This window comes from Cygnus olor, chromosome 5 (genome assembly GCF_009769625.2).
Source record: "Cygnus olor isolate bCygOlo1 chromosome 5, bCygOlo1.pri.v2, whole genome shotgun sequence".
NCBI lineage: Eukaryota > Metazoa > Chordata > Aves > Anseriformes > Anatidae > Cygnus > Cygnus olor.
Window position 1 is genome coordinate 54221355 of NC_049173.1, and position 19623 is coordinate 54240977.

At 45.2% G+C, this 19623-nt stretch overlaps 2 protein-coding genes across 53 annotated transcripts in view; both read right to left on the reverse strand.

The window, feature by feature from the left end:
• MADD (MAP kinase activating death domain) overlaps positions 1–13753 on the reverse strand; it is a 67982-nt gene extending 54229 nt beyond the window's left edge. For 39 of the 47 annotated variants that reach the window (XM_040558096.1, XM_040558095.1, XM_040558090.1 and 36 more), the window contains exons 1-2: positions 13645–13753; positions 1304–1496 (exon numbers count right to left, since the gene is read on the reverse strand). In XM_040558096.1, the coding sequence (XP_040414030.1) occupies positions 1304–1365 (62 nt within the window). In that variant the 5' untranslated portion in view covers positions 1366–1496; positions 13645–13753. The other 8 variants (XM_040558105.1, XM_040558107.1, XM_040558062.1 and 5 more) reach the window with 4 other exon arrangements.
• A 1623-nt stretch (positions 13754–15376) lies between these two features.
• NR1H3 (nuclear receptor subfamily 1 group H member 3) overlaps positions 15377–19623 on the reverse strand; it is a 30261-nt gene continuing 26014 nt past the window's right edge. For all 6 annotated transcript variants that reach the window (XM_040559977.1, XM_040559978.1, XM_040559981.1 and 3 more), the window contains 3 exons: positions 18599–18712; positions 17689–17783; positions 15377–17311 (listed from right to left, as the gene is read on the reverse strand). In XM_040559977.1, the coding sequence (XP_040415911.1) occupies positions 17165–17311; positions 17689–17783; positions 18599–18712 (356 nt within the window). In that variant the 3' untranslated portion in view covers positions 15377–17164. The remainder of the gene's footprint in view (positions 17312–17688; positions 17784–18598; positions 18713–19623) is intronic.

Consider the following 19623-nt stretch of genomic DNA (forward strand, 5'->3'; position numbering starts at 1 on the left):
GCTACAGACAGAAAGACACAGTCTTCTCAGACACTTAGAAGAATTATATCTAATAAAAAGGAATACTTCCAGAAGACCTTGCTACTTGTGCGCTGTGGTAACAAGATGTGATGGTAAAGCCACATGGAGCTCCTAAGGAACCTGCAGTGGAAGTTACTTCAGTCAACTGCATCTCTTATCAGAGGCACGTGTTGAAGTGCCTAGTAAGACGACAGACCTCTAAGCAGTAGCAATCTAGTTATTGTTGCCTAGCAAAAAACTGAAATGATGCTAGCAAATCCTTAAGTGAGGACATTGGACACTGTGAGCATCACTGGAAGAGGCAGTTAACATTTCTTCCCTCTTCTTTACCTAGTTACTTTCCAACTCTCACAGAAAAATCGTGGTTATTTTTCTACAGACAATAAGAAGTAATTAAACTATTGAATTATTCTGTCCAGAAGACACAATAATAAAACAGTTATTACTTAGGAAATTACTTCATTTCCTCCACTTAGCCTATTTCAATATTGCACTCAAAGCATTTTGAAAAGAAAGCAGGAGATAAAGCAACAGGCTGATGCACATAAAATGCTGATATTTAGAAACGAAAGTACAAACATTTCAGAACACACCCATTAAAGAAACTGGCAGAAAGTTACCACATGAACTCTGAATATAGAAAAATAACATTTGCTGAGCATCTGTGTATTAGATATAGAGTATATGAAATATGGGGTTGACGTGTGTGCTGTTTAAGTAGACAAGCACAACATTTTATTTATTGATGGCTACTAAGACTAAAAAAAATGAATAATATATTAAAAGGATTCATGTAGTTCATAATAGGACAAATGAGTATTAGAAGGAAAAGTGGCCAAGTAAGGTAAGTTTCAGACTTGTTTTTAAAGTGGGTTTACAGACTACAGTTCAAAAGCTAGAGAAGTAAACCCAACTAGCATTTCACTTCCGTGTGGCTTTCAGTATTTGCAGTTTGTGAATCACCCTGTCCTGATGTCAGTGGAAGCAAAGTTGTTCAGACTCACAAGCTATCAGTCATATATAAATTGGCTACTCTTAGTCACCCTTTGCAGACACATGTAAAGGTCTAAAGACCACAAATTAAAAACCTCTGACTGCAGTAGTATCCTTCAGAAAGTGGCCTAGGCAAGTACATGCCCCCTTTTTTCACACATTCCAGTCAACTCTTATTCAGCACAAAGCATGGCCTCATCAATAGATGCCAGGCTATTTGTCATGCTGCCCCCCACGCCACCACCTTTACTGCCTACAGAAAAGCACAGCTGAGAATCTTCTCCATTACCTGGCTCCAATGATAACAAGGTAGTCAAGTAACCGAGGGCAGCTTTTCTTTTTCTGCACCATTGTCCTTGACCCCCTCCCTATGTCATCTCAGTGAACTCCTCCTGTTCATGGATCCAGCAGTCGGTTATCCAGTCAGCCGTGACCAAGTGCCTTGGGGAGCAATTCGCTTTGAAATGTCTGGCCAGTTCAACCTACGATCAAGAAAACCAAAAGTGTCAAAGGCACAATCAGGAATACCAATTACATATATGTATTAATTACATTCCCCCAAAGCCTGTGTTCTGGGTAGCTACGGCCATCCCCAGACCTCCCTCTCTTCACGAGTATAAATATACACTATGAGATTTACTTCCACTTCACCTTTTTTGAATTGCTCATATAAACAATGCATATGCTCAGAAAGTCCCAACTCCAAGCTGGCGCATCCTTTCTGAACCTGCACAGACATCAGAATGAGCAGCTCTCGTTAACGTGCTGGAAGAAATCTCTACCAAGGCCTGGCTCTCAACATAGCAACAAGATGCAGTTTACGGAGGGAAGCTGAATTACAGTACGAGTTGCTAATGGGAAGACAGGAAATAAAGAGTAAACACAGGGTTATTCTCAGCGCCAGCTGATACTTTGCTTAAGGTGGAAGTAGGAGGTGCTTTCCAGAGGACATACAGGCACCAGAAAGTGAGACTGCAGTTAGAGCAAGATGATGAAGAAAAGGCACGATCCAGAGCGTGCACCACATGCAGAAATGCAGCAGGGACTGAAAGAGGCATTTCCTCTCAGGTGGGATGGAATGCAAAAATATAAAAAGGAACCCAGGGTGGTTTTGTTGCTTTGTTATTATTAACAAATAATAGTAATACGGGAACTGTTTACATGTAGCCACAAAAGCAAAGCAAGATGAAACACACAATAAACAAGAGGATCACAAGAATGACCACAGACAAGCAAACAAGCCTGTCACTGGCTAAGAGCTATTCATGAAATGGTTTGAGGCAAAAGTGTCGTCTAGGCAAACCCCTGGGATTCCCACAGTGCTTGGGAAAACAGCCTTAAAATGGCAGCTAAACACAACTAAAGCAAAAACTGCAACCTGAACTTTAGGTGTCTGGTAAACAACATAGCTAAAGAAGGGGTAATACCAAGAGAAGCCGAATTGGATGTAATCCACCTCACCCTCCCAAACCTAATGACCTCCATGGCCCCAAACGACTGCGATCCCCACCACTTTTTCCTGTGAAGATACAGAACTGCATGCTTGAGCAGAAGTGCTTCTTGTAAATCATACTAAAGTTTCTTTCACCAACTTTAGTCCATTTCCTTGATCTTGTACATCTCATGTTGTACAGATTCTCGAACTGTACTACAAGTTAACTGAACAGCCCACTAAAAACATTAATAAAGCTATATTTTATTTAAAAAGAATGAACAGATTGTCTTTTGGCGTGTACTGATAACGAGGTTTCTATTTCGATTTATCTTTACCTCCTAAGGCTATCATAGAATACAGAGAATTATTACTGTACTAAAACCTTTCAGTTCTGCAACATAACACTTAGGTTTTATTTGTATAAAAGTATATCAAATTTACTAACAAGCTGAAAACCTGAGTCAAATTAGGTAATTTTCTTGACGTTTCTCTCATTACTTCACAACCAAAAGCTAGGTAAAGGCACTGTAACCATCAGTATTCATAACCTCATTCAAAGCCTAGCAACACATCAGCTTTTTTTCCAGCCCTTCATATTTCAGGCACAGTTGGGGAAGTTCATTCATTATCCCTCCAAACAGCATTAAGAATAACACGAAAAATCTGTGAATGTATAATATTTACTGAAAATGAAATGCATACTAGAAAGCATTAATTATGGAGTAAAAAAATTAAAAGAAATCTTAACACATCCCCTCCACCCCCAAATATTTTTTCAGACTTCACAGTCGGATTTCAGTAGATCCTTAATTACAGCTGGAGTAAGGTCTGTAAATGACAGCGATATGAAACACCCTCTCTCAGCAGCAATATTTTTTATAAATTATCTTCTCTGAACAACAGACACAGGAAGCAAAGCTCCTGTTTATTCATTTTAATGGTATCACTGAAAGCACTGAAGAATCTGTCCTGCGACAGCTCTTGATCCAACACATACTGCGAGTATCTTGGTGTACGCAAACTTGAGAGGAACAAGATGAAATTGGGATGATCATATGGTTATTTTGCCTTCAGTTTGGAAGGAAAACAGATAAAGTCATTATTCACATAGTTTTACCCAGAAACTCACTGTTCAGTTACAGGTATGAGCATAGGAACAAGTTACCATGAGGTGCCCAAGAAGTACAACTTTGAGAAACTTTTGCTACTCGGTGGTAACCAAATTACGTTCTTCCTCTGTAACAGAGGATCCTGCCCCTCAGTGAACATGGAGTAAGTAAACTGCATTTATCATGGGGTAAAAACATCTGCAATGACAACAGACCAACTGAGAAGCTAAAAGAACAGAACCTTAGCCTACCCCTCAGCGACCTGTCCATATCCTGTGCTTTTTCTTCAGTTGTGTAGCCTGGAAAACATTTCTTATGATTGCAATTCATCAGAGCACAAAGAGGACATCTCTTTTGGAAGATGAAGTTTTGGTGAATTGGAGCAAGAGCAAGAAGAATCAGAATGAAGTTTAGGTATTTTTTGCCTTCCTTTATTCAATCTCTCCTTCACAGATTTAGTATTTAGAGGGGTGATAACAATTAAAGAGCATTAGACCAGCGTTTGCTGGAATTCACCTTCCTGCTCGTGGCTGCCACTGGACACCAGGGTTAACTTGTAGAAGCCAACACAAACAGGCTCCACAGTCCTGCCTCTCTCCCTGCAGCTGCCCAAAGCTAGCTTTCAGGCCACGCTTTGTGCTGGTAAAAGTGCTCATGCAGTGACATGATGAATCAGATCAGGGAACTGATAAGGACTAAAATTAACACCCTTACTTCTTTCTTCTTCCTTTCCCATGCCACTTTAGTTTTTACTGGGTTACTTCTATGACTAGATTCACCAAGTGGCCACACAAGTGCTCGTGCAGGCACAAGGAAGAGGTAGGAGCGAGCAGCTCAGGGAACATGATCATGAACTACTACTGAGAGCTTACTTCTCTGCAGGCAATGAGGAGGTGAAGTAGCTTCTTCCTCAGAAATTTGCTATCATCCTTCCTCTAGCTTTTACAAACCAAGTACATTAGAACAGAAAGAGACCAAAGATTGAAGAAGATCTCTCAGTCGCTTCTCTCATTTCTCCTCTTTCATGTTACCACTGGGACCTGAGAATATACCACTGAACTGAGAGTATCTTGGTACAGGTTTTGACATTGATGGCTCGCTCTCCCTCTCGAGCTCCTTTAACTCTAGGTTGCTTTTTCTGAACTTGTCTTCTGCAGCGTGTTCTCTTTGTACAAACATCTTGGATGCAGCCCTTTGAAGGCTGCGTTGTCAAGAAGCGCTCGAGAAGAAACTGCCTGTAACTGTGGCTCAAGGAAGGGGGAAAAAGAAGTGAAGGCCACCACAGAAGCATACTGTACAAACACATCGTGCTTCAGAGATCAGCACTGTTTAAGTAAGCACTCAGAGGGATGGTGAACAGGTTGGTGAGAATGAGCACTACCCACGCACCACAGCAGCTATCAGCAACCCTCATGAACTGGTACAAACTGACACAGTAGCCCGGACACAAAGACAGAGGCCACAGCCAGCACTAACCTATGGTTTTCCACTAACTGAGCCAAAAAGTGTTCAAAACAACACTTCTATTATTGGCACTACACTACTCTTCAAAATTCCCCAAACACCCACGTTTTGGTTGTAGCAGAACTTTTACAGGACAAGCTGTGTGGTATCCTGCAAGCTGAAGTCCTCCCAGAAATAAAAATCTCTGTAAACACAGCAGGGAAAGCACCACACCACAGGATGGATATAGTAACATGACAGAACTGCAGAAGACTCTTTATCAGTTTAGAGTCATCCGTGTCAGACCGATACCCCAGCATTAGTCCCCTGGGAGAAATGAACAGCGCGGCGCCTGTCTCATCCACACCTCGAAGTCTCCAGCCTTTGCTAAAATGTCTTTTCTTTCTAGATGCAAAGCTAGAGGAACAAAGTCATTTAGTCAAAGAATAACTTGAACTCCAGCTTTGACAGACCAGTCTTACACTCACCTATATGACAGTCAGCATGCATTTAAAACGACTCGTTTGCTCAAAAGAATGATATGAAGACAGTAGAAGACTATTTTCCAACAGGCAGATGCTAAGCGCTCCTGCGTGGTGCTTCCTCACCAGTTTAGGATGGCAGCAGAATGAGGTCTGTCCTTCCCTTATCTCTGGCTTTTATCTGACACAAGAAACATACTACTCAATTACAAGTGAATGGATCTTAGAATATAAATCGGGGTCAGACAATTCAATTTAGTAACTGCGTAAGTAAAGAGCATACAGTGGGGCATTAATATCTAAGAGAAAAAGGAGGAAGCTCATGAAGAAGACAGCAAGAACTGCAGGACAGAAGCCATACAAATTCTGATTCATTGAAACCTCATCTTGCAAAAGACCAGATTTCCAACCATGTCCAGAAGGAACAATTTTCAGTTCTAAAATATCATTGGAACATCTTGAATTTCTATTTATATTCAGCCAAGACAGTGTGTACTCAGCTCAGATCTATAGCCAACCCTACTGCGTTGTTTACTGAGAAATCAAGACATTACATATGAATCGAACTAAACTGAAAGCTGAAGCAAACACAGATATGGCCAGGAGTTTCAATGCCCACTTTTTGCTTGACTTATGTTTCATTTTCTCATGTTACACACCGTGAGTACACTGAGAGAGCTACTTCCAGCCATGACCTGTGTTTTAGCACATACTACTTGTGCTTGTATTAAGCTTTTAAAGAAGCAGACAAGCAGTCCCCGTTTCATATTAGCCATTTTATACCTTTGCTGCTTAACAGCTATATTAAACACTGCTGTAGTTTTATACTTAAAAATATGCAACATCCTTAGGAAGCACATTGTGCTGTTTCTCCCCTATCCAGGCACTATGGTGGCTCCACGAGCACAACGAACACAGACAGGAGCGCATGTGGGTTGAGAACACCCCCTCCTCCTGAGCCTGATGGAAGAGCTTGACAGAAGATTGAACAATTTCTGAAGTCAGACCTGGATGGACTTGCTATACTGGTGCAGCTGCTTCGCTTGTGTTACCATCCACCTTGCCAAGAAAGCAGTGCATGCCAATGCTGTGACTCCTGAACAGATACTAGCACTGACACAACTTGAGGAGGAAAAAAAAAATGGTATTTTCAAAGCATTCCAGACATACCTAAAGCAGACAATGGTATATTTATCTAGCATAGGTAGCCTACAATGTAGGTGTGGCTCCATGAAACGCAGTAGTTCCAAGTATAAGAACCCCAGCAGAGAACGGGACTGCAGGGTGGTTCTGAAAGCATCCTCCCTGGAGCACAGGCATTGCTTGGGTTAGTAAGAGCTCTTACAGATGAAACAGCAGATGAATCCCAACTGCTTCCACTTCTCATATGTACATAAAAGGTTGAGAAAAAGGACGTGCCAAGCTAGACTAAAGAAAATTATAGAATGAAGTGTGAAAACGGTTTTTGGTGGTACAAAAAGATGTCCTTAGAAGCCCTTCTGAAGAATGTGAGTAACCCAAAGACCTCTTCCTTTCCTCCTACAGAAGGATGATATTACCTCACCGTGTTCCGCGAACATGCCTGACGCTACTGACACAGCCAAACATCTTCAGTCTGCACATCGGTTTCCAGCAAAATGGAGGTAGCTTGCATAGCCAAAAATAGGCTTAACGTGACCAGAACTGCTTCACAAGCAGAAGCATCACACGGCACAGCCAGGAGCCTTTTTACAGCACCACAAGACTGAAGCTAGGCTGGTTCAGGTTCTCAGTTGCCATAGTAATAGATTTCGGTGTCCTTTTCGTATGCTGGCCCTCCAGCTGCTTCCCTCCTCACTTCCCCCCGCTTCGGCCAAATGTCTGTGCAAAGCAGCCTGCTGCTGTACATGTGAGACCACGCAGCCGCCACATATGCACGAGCTGTAAGAACAGAGCCACGGGTAATCTGATTCAGATCAATCTCCATAGCAACCCAGCCTTCAGTCCCCAGATCCTGGCTGCTGGCCCTATTTATAGAGCAGCGGCCGCGCTCCACCGCCACGGCTCCCGATGCTGCTGCTGCCACCCGCAGCACCACGCCTTGGCCTGGCACAAGAAGCACCTGCGGGTACCCTCAGACGTACCCCAGCAGCCGCAGGCCCCTGAGCTGGATGGCAGACCGGTGTCTGCAACGCATTAAGAGCCTCCCAGGCAGTAAGGTTCTCCGTGTGCGTGAGCACGGAGCATCAGCAGTGGTTACTGCTCACCAAACGTGAGGCCCTATCGCGGCTGATGAAATCCTCTCATCTAGGTACACACACGATGCTGCCACAGACGTCTGCTGCCGCCGGTTCCTTATGCGTGTGCAGAACGGACGTGCAAAGCGTGCTAGCATGACCGGGCAATCCTAACGGGAACTTGCAGGCGGCAGAAAACACAAAGGAGTTGTCCCAGCGGTCCCTGTCCCAGAGACACAGCTGTACCCAGCGGCAGCTATTTGAAAAGCATGGGGTTCAGGTGTCCAACTGCTGTGTCCAAGAAGAAAAAAGAAAGAAAGAAAATCCAAGACCAAGGCCTTGCATTAGCCACGAGACAAGAAGGTGAGGATGAGCGGCATGCAAACACTGTTATCCATTTTATTCTACTGCACTCTTGGGGAAAAGCATCAATGATAGGCTAATGCGGGAGAAGCACATACTTTTACATTTCTCCAGCTGCTAACAGAAGGGAAATGTCTGATTTTAGCCTCAGCCCTGCCTTCATTTTTAGCACTTCAGTTTAGGTTACAGACCCTATTCGCCTCCCCTCCCTTACTGCCTGAGACAACCCCTTCATACCCGCCCCACAGATCACGACTAACCGTCCTTGTGCAGAACTTCTGGCATAAAAACCCTCTCTTAACCTCTTAACCTGGCCAGTCCTCTGTACAACAGCACCACCACAAAATACAAGAGCCGCCCCCGTTATTTCCACCTTCAGCTTTTCATCAGTCCTCAAGTCTCCACTAGCATCCACTCATACACTTTGCAAGAACTAAAAAAAAAAAAATAATAAAAAAAAAGCCAACCTAAAACTACAGAACACCCCTGAACTAAACTGGCTTCACCTTCTGCAGCCACTACGGGATTCCCATTCTTTTCCAAATTGGAATTGCTTCCAGCTTGAGTTTTGAGCTGGGAAACCTCCTCAGGGCACTGGAAGCGGTCCAGACCCCCGCCCGCCCTCGCCCCTCCATCCAGCTCAGCGCGTGACAAGCCGACCACGGTTCCCATAACGCGGCCACCTGCAGGTTTTTTCCAAAAGCCCAACACTGCAAACGCAGAGCCATAAAAAATTAACCAGAAGACAACAAAGCACACGGCATCTGAATTGAGGAAACTGCTGGACACAACTGCAGCCGCTAAATTATTCAGAGTCTCGCTCTTGCCCCAGGGCCTCCCCCAGGCATGGGAAGCAGTGCTGGGAGTGCCCAGAAGAGCCTCCTGCAAGAGGCAGCAGAGACCCGGGGCCAGAAGGAGCGAGGAGCACACCAGCATGCAGGGTTCGAGCTGTGACACTACCCATTGAACAGGTGACATCTCTGGTGACGCCGCCACCAGCAGGCACGGGAATTCAGTTCTTTCCTGGACATGGGCCATGCCGGCACAAATGATGGGTGCCCTCAGATCCTGACAAAAAATTCAAGGCAGAACAGGGGCAAACTCAAAACCAGCACAGAAGCACTGAAACATTGCTCAGGATAATGAGAACTGGAAAATAAGCAGAAACATTTGAAATGATTTAGTTACTCAGCTGCTCTCAGAGCCACAGAAGTGGCGCCCAGAAGCTCCTGTTTCTTCCGTCTTCTCTGAGAAACACTCAGTCTGTCTCCCTCCATGTGCCACCTACCTTAATTACTCCTTCCGCCTACGTGCCTTCCCCTCCTTTTCATAAACACTGGGACAGAGCTAAAATTCCTACTCTAAACTGATCCTACTATTAATCTGCGTGACAAACGACAGTACCAGCTGGTCAAAACTGCAGGGAAAGCAAAGAGAAAAGCCCACTCCCTCCCTGCCAGAGCTGTGGCAGGTGGGAACCACAACGCCTGCTGGCTGCATTTAACGACTGACACGAGACCAAAGGGAGAAATGAGATGGTGTGGAGGACAGAAGACAAAACGCCCCAAGCACCAGCCCCAGCAGAGCAGGGTTTAACCACTATCAAGCGGAAACAGATACAGATGCTGCAGCAGAGCAGCTCGGTGTTCTTGTGTGAAGCAATTCTGGTGAGTACCAGCGAGTATAGTTATCACCAAACCCCCTCCTCCCCTCCTGTTATCTGATGAGCTGCACCAAGGCAAAGGAGGCAGAGCTTCCCATCCTGTACCACAGGAGCCCTTCTGGAGCAAGTAGCACGGAGCCCAGCAAGCAGAGATGTGGGGGAGCTGGTGTCAAAGCTGCGCATAAGGTGGAGAACGGCCACTTGATACCAGCAGTGGGAAATTCAGCTAGACTAAAAGGGAAGCAGGATGCTACGCTGTTGCTGAACTCACAGACACAACAAAGAAAGTGCAGAGATTAAGAGAAAATCATAAGACTCTGCTCGTAAGACATCGCACAGTTCTGGAGGCCACCAGGAAAGATACCATCAGACCAGATATCTTTGTCCCATGTGTAATGAAAACAAGGTTGATTTCCTGATTGTCACAAATACCGCTGAGAGCAAGCGTTCAGAAATTAAGTCTTAAACAAACCAGAAAAGATAGATCGTGACAAATATCACAGGACAGATCCAAGGCTAGGTGATGACCAGCTCTTTTTTGGGGACTGCCCCAGCTGTGAACATTGAATGCTGTGGAAGAGATGGAAAACCACAACACTTTGTTCCTCCCTACTACAGTGATGTGTTATTTCTCATGCTGACGTGGAAAAACACCAGTCTCTCACTTGACACAGCATCTCACAACCCACTGGCCTCTGGGCCCCAAAAGGGAGCCACCCCATTTGGGTGCCCTCAGCTACAAGGAAACGTCGAGCTCCTGGCAGTATGTGGGTCATGTCTGCAGTGCTGCGGGGTTTGCGGGTTTAGTAGCTATTCTAGTTCCAAGAAACAAATCCGGAACACATTTCTCGATTATCAACAGTAATTTTCACGTGGTCATAACAGACTTAAAGGCCTCCAGTGACAGAGAACCTAATCTCTCTAAAATTAGTTTCTATCTCAGACAGCAGAGCACAGACAGGCTGAATTGCACAGAGCCAGTTACAGACAGCTGTAACTTTGAGCAGCAGGTCATCATAACAGGTTTTCATAGCTCCTGAGGTACAGAAGGAAAAGCCACAAACCCTTCCAGGATCAAACAAATACCACAATTACTCCACCGATTAGCAGATTATCCCGTTAAAAATGTTCCCTTCCAACCAGTGCCTCACACTACTTACTTTTATTTCACTTCTTCTCTTGGTAGGTCGCTGACGATGCTTTTCCTTCACTAGAATTTATACCTTGAGGTAGACGGAGATTGTTTAAGCAGTGGAAATGACATTAATCTTACATATTAAAATTTCATTCCTGTTTCTAAATGCTTTCTTACACATTAAGATTGCATTCTGGTTGCTAAATCCTTTCCTCACTCCTGCAAATCCCCACACAGGAGCTGCAGTCTTTATTTCCTACCTTTGCGTTGAATAATGATGTCAAAGCCCTTCTACTAAGGGGCTGCTCAGAAACATAACGCAGTACATCTTAAATGTCACCACAGCAAGGCCAGAGGACATCTGCAGGAATTAATCCAGGCTCTAACATATGCATGGCGGAAAGTAACGCTCAGCTCTGTACCTAGCCATGGCAGAAAAGTGTCAGCTTCCATCTTGTGGGCATGTTGGCACTACCCACCTAGTTAAAACACCACAGCATGTAACGATAACATGACTAAATGTAATGTCAGATGACTAAATTTTGCATCATTCGCTATCCGTTCTCAGGCACTAAATCTCAAACAGTATTATTCCCCCCAAAAGAAAATAATTTCTCTAACAGATTTTTTTTTCTTCTATTTCTCCCCAGACATATTAGCCCAAGTGCTGTACATTAAGAATTATGAGGAGATTTCTTCTCTCTGAATTCCACAGTACTTATGAAAATTTCTGGTATTAAACTAGAAAGTCACAAATACTTGGTTTTTCATCTGACTCATTGCAAAAGATATTAAACAGACCAGACTGAATATATTTGCAGAGGTATTTTCTAACACATCCCATTACACCCAACTTGATGATTCAGTAAGGTGAGAGGGAATGAGCTATAAATTAGGAGCCTCTGTAACCCTCTCCCCAAGCCAGATCAAATCAAAACCAATGTTAACTCAATGCTGACATTCTATAATGCCAAAAGCTACTGTGGCTAGCTGGGCACGGCTCACCGTTAAAAGTCTCGGAAGCTTCTATTTTTCATCTCCGACAACCTTCTGAAGCAGACTGAAGTTGGACTTCATCATAGACACAGCCTGTCTGCTTGCAAAGGAATTACAGAATAGTACCAAGGTTGAAGAAGAGGTTTACCCAGTAGAATATCTATTTACGTTTCTTCTATAAAAGCTTTAAACTAGAGGACCTATCTTTCTGCCACTTGCTACACAGCCTTTAGTTCACCACCATTCCTAATTTTACCACATAACACATGCATCATCAAAACATATCTTGGCCGTGTTACGCATTTTGTATAGAAAACATTCTTTCAGCGGGGACATGATTTCCCTTTTCCTTTTTGTCCATCCAGTAAAACTAGAACTGCTTTAAAAGTAGTAACAATATGGAGAGCAATGCAAACTCACAGCTTGAAAGAGGAAGATGTTAATTCAGTAAAATTGCAAACTGCCAGACTTTCAATACATCCATAGCACTGCTAGAGAGGTGTGTACAAGATCTGCTCGTGCAGACAAGACTGTGTTATTTTCCAAACAAAGGTGTGTTAGAGACTTTCTGATGATTTTCCATTTTATTAAGCACACAGTAAGATGCATAAGGAGCATGTAATTTATTGTAGGGTGTATTAAACTGGGTCCAAAAGCTATAAAATTTCTAACAATACAACTGTAAAGCAAAAGGACAATTTCATAGCTGGAATGATCGATCAGTTCCAGAATTACGCAACATGCTATCAGATGATGACACGATCAGATCTTGCAAAAACTGCATTTTCACTACGCTGGTTGTCTTGGACGCTCTCTCTGATGTGTCAGTGCTGCAGATTTTCATTAGTGCTGAAAACAGCGAGTACTTCTTGTGCCTGCCCAAAATAGTTCCCAAGGTTCAAGCAGCATAAAGGCCAAAAATGGAGACGCCTCCCAAATAATCTGTGTTTGGATGACATTGGTTCAGTTATGTGACCCTCAGGACACCACAACACATTTTCCCTCCCTCGCTCCTGCCCGGCAGTAGCAAGCTTTTTGCAGATAAGCGATGCTGCAAGGAGCAGACCAAGGACACTCGAGAGCACGCCAACGGAGAGGCTGACCCCGGGCTGCGCTGAGCATGGAGAAAATGGCTGGCCTGCCTCAGGAAAGCACAGCGTACGGCCAGGTTCACAGCTCTAGCCCACCTCCCCGCGATGGGGATCCACAGCGTACGCTGCTCGGTGTGGGCGCGAGGACAGCGTGGTACATGGGGGGACAGGGAGAGAAGACGGAGAACGAATCACTCTCCTCCAGCGCTTATCATTTCTCCAAGCGCTTCGTTATCGTGACTCCACACAAACAGTAACGTAGCGCGAGCTTTTTCCCTTGCTCTGCCTGACGAGGCGAGCCACACAGTAAATTGGCGACGGCCATTTCCAAGCGGAAAACGCTCCGATTAGACGTTACTTCAGCAAAAATTACCTAACGCCAAGTGGATTTCCTACCCCATTGTCTTGAGACATAGCAGGATCCGCTGCCCGAAAGCCGAGGGGAAGAAGCGCCTTTCCAGTCACGTTACTGCAGCAATTTCTTCCTCAGCGCCTCCCTCCCACCTGCCCCGGGCGCCCTACCCCTTCCCTCCGGCCGGGAACGACCAAAACCCGCTGCCGACACCGGCTCAGGCCGTGAGGGGAGGCCGGCGGCTCCCGCGGGGCCACGGAGCCCCGAGCAGCCCCTCAGCGCCGCGCCGAGATCACCTCACGCGGCACCTCACGGCCCCCGCCCCGCCGCGCCGCCCGCGCTCACCTGCGCCGCCACAGCCACAGCCGCCGCCGCCCCCCGGCCGCTCTGCGCCGCCCGGGCAGTTCCGCATCGAGCGCCGGGAGCCGCGGGGAGGGAGGGAGGGAGGGGCGGAGCGAACCCCCACACCGGCCGCGGGGGGGCGGCAGGTGCCTCCCGCAGGAGGGCGCAGCCGCGGAGCGCTGTGGGGAAGGCGGCGGGGCGGAGCGCGGGAAGGGGGCTGAGGGGATGCCTCAGGGACGAGACCTGAGCGCTTCTGGCGAAGGAGGCCCCCAAAATGCCGCTCCTATCGCCCCTACTGGCAGCCCCCAGGTGAAAGCTCGTAGCAAGCGAGGCCCGGGCCTGCCGGCCTCACGGGGCTGCGACAAGCTCGAAGTGGGGCTTTAGGGACTTCTTCCCAGCGTTCATGTGCTGCACAACCACCTCCCTTGACTAACAGCATATTACTAAAATCCTAAACATAACCACTACCACCACTGGCATCCCAGTGGTTTAAAAAACTACAATAAAGCGCAAAATGGTTAAAAACACAAAAACTGCTTTTTTTTTTTTTTTTTTTTTTTTACACAGAGCACAAAACATCTGTGCTCTTCCCCTCATAGAGGAATTGGGATTTCAGAAATTGGCCTGTCTTCTCCTGCTGCCCCCATCCATTTGAGCCAGCTGTGCAAACACGGCTGCTTCCTTCCTCCCTTCCATCCCTCCCCGCCACACACCGGTGGCACTTACAGCACCCTCCAACTTCTCCAGCTGCCAAATTAACAAAGCGAATTTGAAACAGGTTGGGGACAGAGACTGAGAGCAGTAGGTAGCATTCGGCAAATATTAAAGCACCACTGAGCTCAAGGCAAATTTTCCCCTCACACTTGCTTGCTTAACCTCCTTGGGCTAATGTGGGAAGTGGCTATAAAACTAGAAACCAATTCTGTACTCATTTGCACTAAGAAAAATAAAGAATGTAAACTAAGGACTTTAAACTAAGGACTTACCTTTGCTTACAGGATCTTGCACAAAAGGATAGAGAAGCCAGAGCCAAGGAAATTCACTGTTTTCACAGCTGCCATCAACAGCAGCATTATTGGTTGTAACTGGAAAATCCTTCATGCTTATATGCAGTTATCATCTTCAAATTAATAAAAAATGAGATGGCAGATAGCTGCTCAAGCTGCAGCTTCAAAGCAGCGCCTGTTACTGGGCAGCAGCTTCATTGCCATTGCCTCTTCTGGCTGTTGACAGCCTCGTTTGTCAGCAAATCCTTGCAGCAGGGCCCAGCTGTCTAATCCATGCAGGGCTGGCTTGACCTCTTGAGGTCTGCTCACTATTCCCCACCTCACACCCTGCTGTCTCCTGTGGCTAGTTAATAGATAGGACCTATATTTCAATTTTGTTGAGCCAGGCTATGCAGAAAGTGGAGTGGAGCACGCAGAATAAGAGGCTTAAATTCTGAGTGTAGCTCACAAATTAAGGTAAAATATGTATGGATAATCAATAGTCCTCACAACATGTGCTTAAATTCACTCATTTGCCAGCTACAGCATAAAGAAGCGTACATTGCGGGCTAAAATCTCACACTAGAGGTTAAAGGAAACTGCCTGGGTTTGCACTGTTATTTTTATTTGGCTACTTCCTGCTTCTCCCTAACCTATATTCTCACTTTCTTATTAGCTTGGAGTTTGTTACATCAAAAACATTGCACCTTCCTCCAGTCTAATAAAAGGAACAACAGAGAATGCCAAAATCCTGTATTAGGCTTTATTCTTTTATATAAACATTAACATTTCTCAAACAGATTAGTTAAAAATACAGATTTTAACAAGATTTTTTGCAATTGCAATGAGTTATAAAAAACAACAGATTATTTTACAGATTGTTACAAGTGCTTTACAAAGGTGCAGAGTGAAGGCCAGTGGCAGGGGACCAACCTCAAGTGCAAAATGGACACGATACCCTCACCACGGGCATAGCGCTCAGATACACAGCCAAAAAACAAACAAACAAACACAAAACAACGAGCCATTGTGAACCTAGGCTCTTGGGATGCTCACCGGGCAAGCAAACAGACCCCTATGACAGAGAAGGCTCATGAGACTAAGCTACCAGGATACTTCAGGTTACATCTCTGAGATCTGCCATAAGATGTTATTTCTTGGAAAATACGGAACAGATTTTGGAACAGTATATTTCTCTTCTGTCAGACAAAATATTGCTGTAAATCCTAGAATACTTGAGGATGTGGATACTTAAGAATGTAGGGCATAAATCCAGCATGGATCTCACTGTGCCCAAAGCGAAAAAAGATACAAGACCCAAGTGTCCTTCTAAAGCAGTTGGCACTCCTCACACAAAAGGAACCTCCATATCCCACGACAATCACTAGAACCTTGAGCAAGTACCTTGGAAAGACTTTGGCATAAGGAAGAAGATGCAAGCGGATCTGGTTACACTCAATATTCCTGCAACCCGCGATCTGAGAGTTGTGCAGCCCATAGCTTACGCAATGCCCACATATTTCACTAAATGCAGCATGTCCTCTTCTCCTTGGAAAACACATCTTCACACTCACCTTGGAACACATGCCACATGCTCCAAATTCTTGGAAGTTTTTGAGATCCTTCCACCACACCTACCTTGTCTAGGTACCAGTCCTTCCCACCTTTCTCTCTTCTCTTCCACCCCTAAAGATAAAAATCTATGCCCTGATTTGTTTTGAACTAAAGTCTTCCACGTATTAGCAAATCAAAGGTAAAGTGAACTGTCTGAGAACCATCGTGAAATAAAATTGTGATATATTACATTAAAAAAGTCCACTGCTTTATGCCTTATGTCTTCCTGACGTACAAATGTTCCCTACCCAGAGGACCTCCCTGTTAGACAAAGGGCATTACACGTTAGCGGAATCCTCTTTCCAAAGAAGGGTCAGAGTGAAAGGGCAGCTCTAGAGATGAAGTCTCATAATAAGGAAATAACAGCTACTTCTCTTGGAATCTTTGTAAAGGGCAGTACGTACAAGAGATTTTATTTATCGGAAACCCAGTGAAACCCCTAGAACATCCACATTGACTTCCCTGAGCTCCTCAGATCCAGGTACACTGGGGACCCTGCAGAAGCCTTTTGAGCTGGGTTACTCTCAATAGAGATGGTTTGGCAAGTTCCTGCAAATTCATTTTCATAATCAACAAGAGAGGAAAGGATCAATGGGCCAATCCCCAGGACATGCTTAGAAAAGAGAAAGAGACTCTGAAGAAAGAGGTGTATGTGCGTGGGGAGGGTCTTCATTTCTACCGTTTTCAGATGTTTCATGCTACTCATTTGGGGCGTGGGCACTACATCAAAACCAACCCCCCCCATCTGATCTACCCCAGCTGCCTCCTGCATAATCTCGTGATAACACTGAAACCCCAGGCTCATCACTCCCTGCACTGCCTAGCCCAGAGTTCAGTGCTTTGGAGAGGGGAGGCTGGCTTCTTGTTAGCAAAGGCTGGGACATGGCGTTATGTCGGTGTATCAGTGCCCTGGGAGCATGCAGTCACTCATGCACATCCCAGATTTCTGAGAGCAGGGGAGGGAGTTTCTTGTCCTGCAGCCGAAGGGCAAACACCTGTTCAGAGTGGACGTTACTTAGTGTCCGAAGACTGACCAGCTTCATTAACATCCGTGGAAACATCAGGTGGTCCTGCAGGGTCAGATGAATTGACAGCTGTTAGTAAATACAGACTAAAACTTTAAAAAGAAAAAAACAGATGATGCATTGTAAACACAATCCCCATTTCCTCCAGAACTGGCATCTTCCAGCATGTGGCAGTATAGAGGAACACAAATACTACACCGCGTCCCAAAACACGCTTGCTAACTATGGAACATGATACAGGACAGCAGGCTGTGACGGCTCACAAATCCTCCATTTACAGCTGCCACCATACAGCCACAGAAGGGAACAGCGTGAGAGTACAGGCAGTAATAGATCTCTAACAGACATTATTGCAGGGACTGTGCCTGCATAAACACACAATCAATTTGCATCATCACCAAGGACGTTGGTCAGACACTTACATTTGGTCTGTTGATGCAAATGTAAGAATGAAGGGCTTCCACATAGGTGTGCTGCAGTCTCTCCACCAGGGACTGGTCCTGCACATTCGGTCGGTCTGCCAAAAAGCAAGTTAGAAGTAAGCAGGTTGCTACAGGCAGCATCACTGGACTTGACCCTAACTGTAGTATAGTTTCTCCCCAAAACCTCATCGAGAATTCACCCAGCACAGCCAGGAGTCATCCATGACTGCAGCAGCTATGCCAGTTTTCTGTTACTGTTCTTTCTCAGTCATATCTAATGCACATGGGGAGTCAGATCTGACTCCTATAGTGGTTGAAGGTTACAGAGACCAAACACCACTAAATAGATGGGTTTGGCATCACGTTCCTGTCCCAGTGAAGATGAGAAGCTGCAGTTATTCAGAAGGGAATGGGAAAGTTTCTCCAGCAGCTGAGAAAGTCCGATAACAGGAACAAAGACATAATTTTGATCTTACAGGTTACAAGACAGAAAACAGAAACAAAGAGTAGAGGTGATTTCTTTCCAGAGCCCTTTCCTGACCCAGACCTATAGTGGTCTCTCATCAAGAGCATCTTTACTTGACCACTAGATGTCGCTCATGCAGTGCGACCTGCCTCAAGCCAGAGACATGCCAAGCACGTTAAGGGGACAGTAAAATAGCAATTTCTAAATGAGGAAGATTAATATTGGCTGATTTTGCTATACACTTTTTCATCAGCAGGGAATCTGATTTTGTCTGGAGGTAGCACTGGAAGATTCAGCGTATAATAAATACTGTAAGCAGAAATAACACACTCCTTTATCACAAGACCCTCTATTGCTCCTCTGTTGCTTATTACCTTCCTTAATTCTATTTTGTTTACCCTGCAACTCAGTGCTACAGGCTTTCAGACCTGCCTGGCATTTTACCTGCAGAGAAAATGTTGATGGCGATTAAAAGTGCATATTCAGCATCGTTGAGTTGTAGCTCATTCATTCCCTTTGAGAATTCAAAGATGGGGTTAATGAACTCAAACTGCAGACCTACAACAAAAAGAAGAGGGTAAGTGTCAACAATGGCAATAGTCTCCTTTATCTCCCTCCCTCTCACAGCATAAGCTGTCAGAAACACACTCAGTATGCCAGGAAGCAGGGAAGGCAGGTAGGCAGGCAAATACCCTTATATTATATCCCAAGTGTGGTTGAAACCGCCCTTCACATTGTACCACCAGTGGTGAACACCAACAACAGCAGGTGAGGAGTCAGGCCCTAACCTTAACTTCTGGGTTTCCTTGAGCCTTACATGTCCCTCAACACGTTAGTAGGCAATATCTAAAGGAACACGTCATCAGTTCTCAGGTAAATCTGTCACAAAGTCAGAAACCCACAATTACAAAATCTACACATTCCACTCTCACACCACCATCTCTTTCAAGCCTGGCAGCCCTCCTGCTTCCAAAGAAGCTTTAATCCCATGGTGCTGATTCATCTGTAGTCGGTCTGAGCCAAAAAGAAAAAAATACAGTTCCAAGAGGTCTGAACTACTTTAATTCATTTCAAAGCTGAGAGAGATGAGGAAGAGCCTGACCTATGCTTCCTATCACCTTGCTCCATCCCTGGAAGCATTCAAGGCCAGGTGGGACGGACCTTTGAACAGCCTGGTCTAGCAGAAGATTTCCCTGCCCGCGGCAGAGGGGTTGGAACCAGATGATCTTTAAGGTCTCTTAAACCCAACCCAAACCATTCTACAATTTTTCAATAAACACAGCCTGGCAGAACTGCAATGATACTTATTCTGTCACAACATGGAGGACACCGTCACATCAGGTCTCCAAGTGCTACACAAACATGCTGAAAACTTAAAGCCTTTCCCCCAAAATAGCATCTAAGTTTCTCATTTCCTGTAGTACAACTGCATCATAGAAGGAAGAGCAAGATGGAGGGAACCTCTCTGG